A 10,999-nucleotide genomic window follows, 5' to 3' on the forward strand; every position below is an offset into this window, starting at 1 on the left:
GGCATTTTAAAAGCTATTTAGTGTCTCGACCCGACTGCCAGTTTAACATAGACAACGATTGAATAATGAGCCGTAGTCACAATCATATCAATAAAACTATCTAATCGTATTAGTAAACAAAGATCTATCTAGTCACATACATCCACAGTCTACCAGCCAGCCGACCAATCTTAATAATTTTTCAGTTGAAACATCGACCAATCGCATCACTTGAATAAAATGGCCAACCAATCAAATGTCATCAATCATAATCCATAATCATGAACCTAACACAATCATAATCTTCCGATTGTAAGCCTCGACCAATCACAACTCTCTAGGGACAACACAACAACCAACCTGATCAGTTTTGTCGTTCCCATCCTTCGGAACATCTGGATCGGAATCCGACGAATCCGAATTATCCGGTCGACCTCCCCCTCCTCCCATGGCGCCCACCCCAGCAGCACCACTCGCACCACCTGCCAAGTAGCAACAAGTTTTTATCACAACACTGCTTTCTATTAAACATCACTTTCTAAGGGTAGAATATTAAATTACAACAATTTTGCTATTTACGTTGCTTGCCAACTAGACACACACACACGCGCGCGCTCACGCACATACACGCACACGTACATACACGCACGCACACGCACACAAACTTAAGTATTTCCTAACTTCACACACAACTGACCCAAATGCACGAGCATGCATGCTGACTCACGACCTTAAAAAAATGATGTTCAAAATAAATAGAACACACCTACTGAAATTTTCTTCCACTGATCTCAACGTCTCTCCCCTAACCAACTGACGCGCAAAAAACTTTCACAATCATCAACAACCATCCGACTGACAGACAGACAGACACACAGACAGACGTACCGGCTTGTGCGAGGGACTCGTAGCATACGTTACAGACACGAACGGGCTTGGTGGATATGCACGGAAGCAGCCATCGCTTGTTCGTGCAGTCGTTGCAGCAGACGAAGCCACATTTGCGACAGTGGTGCTATGGTCGCAAGTTGGCAGCCAGTGCAGTGGTGGGTGATAGTGAGAGTAATTATGGTGATGATGGTGCTAATAAAGCCAATAATAAACACAATGGAATAGGATAATAAATCTAAAAAATCACAGCTGTTTCAAAGAGGTAAGATGATTTCGAGAAAAAATAAGATGATGATGGATATTAACTGAGAGGCTGAACACGACGATGACGAAAATGAATACAAAAACCAAACGACGATTAAACAACTAAGAACCACCAAGCACCAAGAAAGAGAACCCACCCGTCTGTTGATGACGTTGAACTCCGACTTGCGACACCTCATGCAGACATCGGCGTTGTTGTCAGGTACCCAGACTGGCGAGGCCTCCGTCACCATGGATTTTTTGCCACCTGTTTGTTTGTTTGTATGTGCGTGTATGCATGTAGACACACTTTAAAAGAGGCTAACCGTAAAGCAGCCAAGTTAAACTAAGCTCTGTTGCTTGCATTTTAAGCCAGGCTAGAAATTTTTTCAGCAGGTTTATTCAAATGACTGCACGAATGTCAACAAACGCGAGAACGTGTGGTTAAGTTTCATTTTAACGAGTTAGCAAGACCTAACGAACGATTTGCAATGGTCATCGTCATCGGACAGAAATGAACCAAACACAACGTCCGAGATAATTTTTTTATCATGTTATCTATCATTACCTGTCTTGTTCTTAACCTTGAACAAGTGTGCTAGCTGCTGAATAAAAGAATTATGTGATGACTGATGTGCTAACAAACAGCATCTATCGTAAGAGACCAAACTAAAACAACAGCAACCACAACCACGCCAGCTTAAACGAGCAACTACAGCAAATACTAACATAACAGTCAATGACAACAACAACAACAACAGTAGCAGTAACAACAACAACAACGACGACAACAACAACAACGACGACAACAACAACAACAGTACCATCAGCACATTTAGTAGTATTAACTGGCAGAAACAACAACAACAACGAACAAATTACAATACAAAATATAGCAACAACGGTAACGATAATAAAATTAAGAAAGGGAATAGAACGAAAAACTGAAAAGAATAAACTCATCTGGAGCTTATACAACACTGAACATTCAAACAGTTTAACGTATTGCTGTTGTTGTAGTTGTTCTTGCTGCTGCTTTCAACATAATGATAACACCATGGATATCATGATACGATGGATGGATATCATGGATACCAACGATGGATATCATGTTGTATCATGTAAACAAATGAAGAGAAAAAAAGACCAGATAATCTAAATGTAAAGATAATGCTTAATAGTTTATGAAATCTTACTGTTTAGAACAGTACCAAAATATTTTTATTATTCTTTTTGCAATTACAATCATCATCATCGTCATAATAATAATAATTATTATTATTATAATTATTATATGAGCTATTATAAGCTGTAAACTAGTTATTATAGGCATAGCAGTGCCCCACTAAGCAATGTAATGTGATATACCATTATGAAATTTAACATAATTTAATACAATGACGAAGACGATGACGATGATGACATGAATGAATGAATGAATGAATGTATGAATGAATGAATGAATGTGCAGCATGAATGAATAAATAAGCAAGCCCAATTAAATTTTTAAAAAGTAAACAACATTAAATGCTGCAGAATTACTAGCAAAGCAAACACCCAAACACAAACACACATATACACACAATCACACACACCCACATATACAAACAAACAGACACACACACACACACAAACAGGCAGACAGATAGACCAACAGACAAAAAACAAATAAACAGACAGACGACACACACAAACAGACAAAAAAAAAACAAATAAACAAAAGACAAACAAAAGAACATACAAACGAGAGAACATACAAACAAACATACGTGTCTTATGGAGTTCTTGTATGCACCGGGTTATGTGGGCCATCCATTCTACCTTCTCCATGGCTGTGGCTGCATACACTGTGAAGGACTTACTCGGGCTTATGATCTGCCAGCCATTATACAATTCTGTACATTTGGAAATTATGATATATTATGATATATTATTATTATTGTTGTTATTATCGTCATTGTTATTATTATTATTTATTTAATATTATTACTATGCTTCTTTCATTTGTATATTATTATTATTATTCACTATTATCATTATTTTGTTTTTCATCTATATATTTAATATTATTACAATGTCATTTTGCAGGTCTGTCTGTCTGACTGTTAGTCTCTTTGTCGGTTTGTTTATGCGTCTGTCTGACTGTTTTTTGTTCGTCTATTTTTTTTTGGTTTGTTTGTTTGTATATCATTATTATCATCATCGTCATCATTACTATTATTATTATTATTATTAACGAGACCATTACACGCGTCATTATTTTAATCTCAATTCAAATACTGCTGCCAGAATGAGAACAAGAAAAAAAAACCTTAAAACTTAAATCACCAAACTGGCCACCACATTCTGGCGTTATACATCATTATTAATAAAAAAAAAAACCACAGCGAGAAAGGAACTTGAGTGGCATACTTCTACAATAGCCATCTCTCAATGCTTGTCTCATCTTCAAAATTTGAGAAAAAATTGATTGAGTGAACTGGAGCTAAAAAAATACATCAGCAATTATTCAATGTAGACTCTAGCTGCATTTTGACATAGGATACGAATATATATATATATATATATATATATATATATATATATATATATATATATATATATATATATCTTCTCTGTGTGTGTGTGCGTGCGTGTGTGCGCGCAAATGACAATAACCTGTTGATGATGAATTGAGAAAAAAAAAATGTTAACAATCAATTAGAAATGAAGGATAAACATGTGATGCCAGGCTGCCTTTCAGTTGTATTGTTTGTATGTGTGTGTTTGTGTGTTTTTCACATCTGCATTTGTATTGCAGACGTGCATATAATTTCATGGGTGTATGTGTATGTGCGTGTGTTGTATTTGATGTACACATGTGATATTGTACGTGCATGTGCATGTATGTATAAAATGGCATTGTCATGTTATATATCAGCTTACCTGCCATTATTGTTATGATTAAATAATATTACTATTCATTCATTCATACACGCATGCATTCATTTACTTATTAACGCAATCAATCATCCACTCATTCAATTCTATTTTAATTAATCCATTCATTCATTCAATTTTATTTTAATTGATTGATTCATTCATTCAATTATATTTTAATTGATGCACGATTAGTCTGTTTACAGTTAAGAACAACCAACATCATCACATTACGCCATCATTTGCATAGAAACCATTAGCTCTATGAAATAATTGAAAAAATATTCATCATCATCATCATCATCTCTGCAATCTTCACCATCACCAACAGACGCCACCATAAATATGAACATGGACGACTTGATGGTGCAACAGGTAACGTGCCTGCCAGTGGTGTTGCATTGCCTGGTTAACAATCAAACGCAGAGAGATCCCAGTCGATCACACGCAATGTTTGTGATGCGTGGTAGATTCACATGTGTATTTATATGCGGTTTTTATGGTTTTTTAGTTTATTCAAAATAAAAGAAACTATCATCATCATCATTTTGGTTTTTTAGTTTATTCAAAATAAAAGAAACTATCATCATCATCATTTTGGTTTTTTAGTTTATTCAAAATAAAAGAGACTATCATCATCATCATTTTCTTCATCATTTTCTTCATCATCATTATCATCCCTATTATCACCATTTTCATCAGTATCTCTTCAACAACAATAAACAAAATCAAGGTGGTAAAATTTTCCAGGACCAACCAGCCAATAGCAAGAGATGTGTGTGTGTTGTAAGTGTGTGCGTGCGTGTGTGCGTGCGTGTGCAACATTTGTGCATTATATTTATAGCTATAAATGTTTTACACTTATCATCATTCCCATCAAAGTTCATTTACATAAGTACCAATACACATACACACACACACACACATACAAACACACGCACACCCACACATACAAACACACAAATGTGTGCGTGTGTTGTGTGCGTGCGTGCGCAACATGTGTGCATGTTTATGGCTAGTCACCATTGCTATCAAAGTTCATGAATATGAGTACCAATACACACACATACAAACACACACATACAAACACACACATACAAACAAACACACATACTATATTAACAAGTAGTTTAAGGTCCAACACAGCCAACAAATTATTGCCAATACAATAATAATAAACACATGCATGCAAATTTTGTTAGGGTCAAATAAAATTGTGCTCCTTGATAGGTTTTGTGATAACAAAATATAGATAATGATAACAGAGATACTGATGATGATAAAGTTGATGACGACGATGAAGGTGGAGTTAGTGATGGGCAGCAGAGAATGGTGATGATAATAATGGTGGTAGTGGTGATGATAATGATGATGCTGAAAATTATGATAGATAGATAGATAGATATAAATAGAGATAGATAGATTGATGGATGGATGGATGACACCCACCTCCTTCATCTGGAACAGATTCAAGGCTGACATCTTCGAGGTTGATGATGTGTTGTTTGTTGTACTGCATCATCATCATCATTATCATCATCATCATCATCATAATCGTAGGTTGTCATCATGTGATATGGTAGTGAATTAATACATTACTATGAAAATAAATGAGTATTGTTAAATAATACTATTAATATTAATTTATTTATAATCTGATCAAACTCAATCAACCCTTTCTAATCTAATCTAACTTTTTTCTTATTGATGATAATGTTGCCATAGACTAGGATGTCGTTGAATAAGAAGAACTGTCTGGGTTTTGGCTTCTTGCGACACATTTTTGTTAGGACACCTTCCCCGACGAGGACTCGTCGGGGTGCTGCCAAGGGCTGAACATTTTTTTAAAAATCAATTTATTACAATATTTACCTGATATGATCAAGTAATGAATTTTGAAGTTGTTTTACTGAATTTAGATTTAGAAATTAATAGAAAAAAAACTGTTATAATTTTTTCAATAAATTACATTTATAAGATTTAAAGTTTTAAATAAATTATAAACTATAGACTCATGAAGAAATAAGTGCATTACATCATTATCTTATCTCATAGTATTTCATTTTTTAAACTATGAGTTTGTTACTTTTAAATTTTTTAATTAAATTTTTAAACAGTCCTTGAATCTCCAATAGATAGACCAATAGTAATCCAATATTTAAAAAAAAATTAATTCTTGATTACATGACATTATGTCAAAAATTAACTTTAAATAAAAAATTTATACTTCAAATTTGTTATCTTTTCAAGATTACAAATTAATAAATAATTAAATTAATTTAGTTTAAATTAATTTAATTTAATAATGAAATGAAGAAAAAACCATGCCACACCTACCTGACCAGAAACACCAAAACATTGTTCAACAAAATTAATCCTTTTAGAGTTGGCTTCACTGTTCACTAAACGAATTAGGTTTTAGTTAGAGAATGTAATTAGAAAAAGAAGAATATAATATATAAATAATAAACTAAATTAAATTTTTTCAGATGACAGCTACAACCAGCCATCAACATTTCAACCACCATGATATAAAAATAAACTAAAATCATCCGATAATTATGTGAAATTTGAAAGCAACAAACCTAATCGTTCAACCATTTTCTAACTAACTATTCAACAAATTAGGTAAAGATGAAAAGTTATTTAATTTGAAATTTAATCCAACTTTCGGTGTCCGACTCACTAAGGTTTGATTTTTTTTTTTTCGTCAAATCAAAACTTCCGTTTTAAAGTAATTTTAGTGGTTTTTATCAGTAACTTTTTTAAACAAACAAATCTCTATTAACGAAAAGTTTGAGTTTAACAATAAATTATTACAATTTAAATTGTTTTAATTGTTATTTGTTAAATAAAAACTTAAATTTAAAAATGATGTATTAAATATTTTTAAAATTTTTAGGACTGCGTTACACTTTTAGCATTCCTTATCTCGATTAACTTTTCAGACCACTACCAAGGTGCTAAGTTGGAATGTATTGTAAACGAATACAACTTCAAGTTAGGTTGCTTAGTTAGGGACAGGTACTCAATTTGCAGCCACGATGTCGTCTGACAAAATTTTATCCCCAATGGAAGATGAAGAATTAGTGCAATTGTTCCAATCTGAAAGTTTCACTAATTGCATGAGGCGTGTGCTTCATTTGGATGTCACTGAGCAGCTGATCCAGTTTGTAATTTAAATTTTTTTTAAATATTAAATGATTTAAGTTTATTTAATTAATTTTTTAAATTGTAATTAAAAAAATCAGATCTTTTAAATTTTATTGAAAAACTCATTTGTTATGAAAATTTATGATTACACAAAATATTATAAAAATTGATAGAATTAAAAACTAAAAAAAAATTAATAAAATAAATATAGTAATTGATGATAAAAATTTATTAATTAAAAATAAAACAGTTTTGACTCTTAAAGTATTTAGTATGTATTTTTGTATTATATTTTCATTATCAGACATAGCTAAATAAAATCAAAATGTGTGGATATGGAAGATTTTTTTTAAATTAGGACAAAATAGCCACCAGAGTCTAAAGCTTTAAAATATTTCAACCATTCCAACATATTTAATCTTATTAAGGCGCACTTTAAAATCCTTCTCGAAAGAATCAAAAACATCAACCAATGAGAAATGTCACAGAACTGCCAAAGAACTTAGAATTGAGGGCAATAAATATTTCAAAAATAAAAATTTTGAGAAGGCTCTTGATCTATATAACAAGGTTTGCTGGTAATTGTATGTTTAGTATTTATCAATTTGAAATTAACTTTGTCTATTATTTTATTACCTAATTATTAATCATAAATTAACTTTGTCTCAAATTTATTCATTAAAAAGTATATTAGAGTTAATTTAATAGATGTTTAGATTAAATAACTTGATTAATTTATTTTTCTTGTTTAAACCATCCTAACACGCCCATTGTACATTCTGTAATGGTATTACAGATGATAATGAATGATGAATAATGAATAATAGTGATGATGAAATGATGAAATCTCAAAATGAATAAAACAGGCCTTAACCTTCTCAGACTTGAAAGTTGATGAGGATGGAGTAGGAGGGAGTGGAGAAAACAGTGAATATGTCCTCTGCCTGGCCAACAGGTCAGCTGTCCACTATCATCTTCATCATTATCAGGTAGCAGCACATTTTTATGCTGTTATGAGAATAATAATACTATTATTATATTATTATTATTATTATGTGATTATTTTTATTATTATTATTATTGTTGTTGTTATGGTCAATAAGCACTTAGAAGTTATGTAAAACTTCATTTAAATGAAAATTTGTTTCCTGCGATTGAAACTGTTGTAAATTTTTAACTTATTTTTTAAAAATCGTCCTTCAAACATTTTTATACGTGATACACACCAAAAAATATACCACCTGCCCTATAGAATCGAATTGTGAAGATTGCATATACAATTATATAATATTATATATATATATATATTTATGTGTGTGTATGTGTGTGAGTGTGTGTGTCGGTGTATGTGTGTTAGTGTGTGTGTCGGGTATGTGTGTGTGTGTGTGCGTCGGCGTGTGTGTACATTTTTTTCTTTTCCTCTACAGTTCTGCATTAATGATGTGCAAAACTCTCTGGGTCATAACTACCAGCCTACCCACAAGCTGATACTGAGGAGAGCGCAGTGCTTCTTCCATCTCAACAACTTCTCTGAAGCAAAAAATGGTGGAATCTTTAATTTTGAATATTTAATTATGAATATTTATGAATTAGTTATGAATTAATTATGAATTAATTAATTATGAATACTTGATTATGAATAGTTAATTGATTAGTTAATTAATTAATTAAATTTTAATTAAATTAAATAAATTTTATTATTAATTAGAGTAATATATTGTTACTCTGATATTTTATTGATAGTGTATTGAGGTTATTTCATTAGCTGCTAGGATGTAATTTGAATTGATGGTGACGTCATTGGAAAAATTTTTGAATCATTTGAATCATTTCAAACAAGAAGTGGAGAACATTTAATTAAACTGCAGATCTCATGGTGCTGAAGATGGCTCCTCAAAATGGCGCCAAACCGGAGGAAGTAGATGATTGGTTGAGGAAAATTGAACTGCAGCAGCAACAGAAGCAGCCACAACAACCACAGCATCATCATTTACAACAACCACGAAATGAACATACACAAGAAGAAATGTAGGTACTTTTTGAAAAATTAATTTTATTCTTTTTTAAATTGTCAATAATAATTTATAATTTATTTAAGTTATGATTTATTTGAAAAATTAATGTAACGTCACAGTTTAAAAGTGAAGGGAGGTAAGAGTGATGTGCTTATGCAGGCGTCACGCTGTGTTTGTGTGCAGTTTTCAGAGGAGAAGACAAGATATCTTGTGGTTGGTTGGTTGTTTTGCTTGATGATTGGTTTGTTGTTTGACTTATTAGTTTGTTGTTTGACTGATTGGTTTTTTGATTGACCGATTAATTTGCTGGGTGATTGGTTTGTTAGTTGTCTTATTGATTGGTTGGTTATTTGATTGACTGGTTGGTTGGTTGGTTAATGTGCAAGCTGGCTGAGTTGCCAGACTGGTTTCTAAGTTGATTAAATGGTTGACTGATTAGTAACAATAGTGTCATCACAATTAAGAATGGTTACAACAGAAAGATTATTTACTAATAATATTAATACATGATATGTCAATACAATGATACATCAGTTCGGATCATTCTGAGTTATTTTTAACTGCTGAGAAGTTTCTCTTTAAAAACTGTAAAAAAAAATCAGGCGAGGGGTGAGTTAGAGGAGGGAGATGTGCTGATCATGGAACGACCTTTCGTCTGTCTCCTCCTCCCACCCTACTACCACTCCAGATGCTTCAACTGCCTCGGAGATCTGGAAAATTTCTATCCGTCAGTACGATGGTGGTGGTGGTGGTGGTGGGGGTGATGGTAGTGATGATGATGATGCTGGTAGTACTGATGATGATGACGACGACGACGACGATGATGGTAGTGATGATGATGATGGTAGTGATGATGGTGGTAGATGATGATGATGATAATGACGATGGTATTGATGATGACGATGGTATTGATGATGATAATGACGAGTTATAGCTAGTGAAATTTTTCTTTCTTGTTTTTTTTTCATAATTTTAGTGTTATTATTATTTATTATTATTATTATTATTATTATTCTTTCTACCAATCAGTTGCTTAACATGTAGGAGAGTGAGGTACTGCAGTGGGGAGTGCAGGAGTGAAGCATGGAGGTCACACCATCACATTGAATGCCCGTATATGGAGATGTTGGAGAGTGTATGTATGTTTGCTTGTTTGTTTGTCTCTATGTACTTACGTACGTATGTATGTTTGTTTCCATGTAGTATGTTTGTATGTTGTTTGTTCGTTTGTATGCAGTTTACTGGTTTGTATGCAGTTTGTTTGTTTGCTTGTATGTGTATGTGGTGACGTCTAGATGCTGTTCATTATGTTTGTATCATTTGAACTACCATTCATCAGGGCTGTCAACATCAAAGTATCATTAACTCCGATACTGCATCGCACGGTACTTTTTCAGTACTGGCTGTGGTATCGGTGATACCTTTGATACCAAGTATCAAACTCGATACCTTTGAGTGTCAAGTGGATATATTCTAATTATTGATCATTTCAATTTTTAAAGTTGAGCGCTTTAAAATTAAATTAAATTTGGAATTTAAACGAAAGTTCTGTCGTATTTTGCATGTTTGTATGATTATTTTTTATTATTATTAGCATTATGATATAAAAAAAACTCCACCCATCATATATATATATATATATATATATATATATATATATATATATATTTTTACAATATTCTATAAATTCTACCGAATGTTTGGCGTTAATATGTTTGTAGTTCGTTTTTTCGATTTTTCTCACTAAAGTTTTTTGGTGAACGTTTAGTTTATTAAAATCAAAATAAACTATTTCGATC

General features: G+C 32.4%; 2 protein-coding genes across 2 annotated transcripts in view; one reads left to right on the plus strand and one right to left on the minus strand.

Annotated features, from left to right (window-relative positions):
* Nucleotides 1–784: 784 nt before the first annotated feature.
* Nucleotides 785–6,441, minus strand: HELRODRAFT_77354 (hypothetical protein; the record flags this gene model as incomplete). Its single annotated transcript, XM_009017879.1, has 6 exons — nt 785–994; nt 1,272–1,381; nt 2,883–3,008; nt 5,482–5,545; nt 5,727–5,864; nt 6,370–6,441. Coding segments are annotated over 6 exons (720 nt in total), but the record flags the coding sequence as incomplete, so codon positions are not given.
* Nucleotides 6,442–6,971: 530 nt separating this feature from the next.
* The window catches only part of HELRODRAFT_191313 (hypothetical protein), a 9,140-nt gene continuing 5,112 nt past the window's right edge, over nt 6,972–10,999 (plus strand). Inside the window, exons 1-9 of the mRNA XM_009017880.1 lie at nt 6,972–7,201; nt 7,614–7,755; nt 8,052–8,174; nt 8,613–8,730; nt 9,054–9,213; nt 9,320–9,413; nt 9,803–9,927; nt 10,230–10,335; nt 10,540–10,662. Of these exons, the coding sequence (XP_009016128.1) occupies nt 7,077–7,201; nt 7,614–7,755; nt 8,052–8,174; nt 8,613–8,730; nt 9,054–9,213; nt 9,320–9,413; nt 9,803–9,927; nt 10,230–10,335; nt 10,540–10,662 (1,116 nt within the window). The 5' untranslated portion in view covers nt 6,972–7,076. The remainder of the gene's footprint in view (nt 7,202–7,613; nt 7,756–8,051; nt 8,175–8,612; nt 8,731–9,053; nt 9,214–9,319; nt 9,414–9,802; nt 9,928–10,229; nt 10,336–10,539; nt 10,663–10,999) is intronic.

Source organism: Helobdella robusta (assembly GCF_000326865.2).
Source record: "Helobdella robusta unplaced genomic scaffold HELROscaffold_20, whole genome shotgun sequence".
NCBI lineage: Eukaryota > Metazoa > Annelida > Clitellata > Rhynchobdellida > Glossiphoniidae > Helobdella > Helobdella robusta.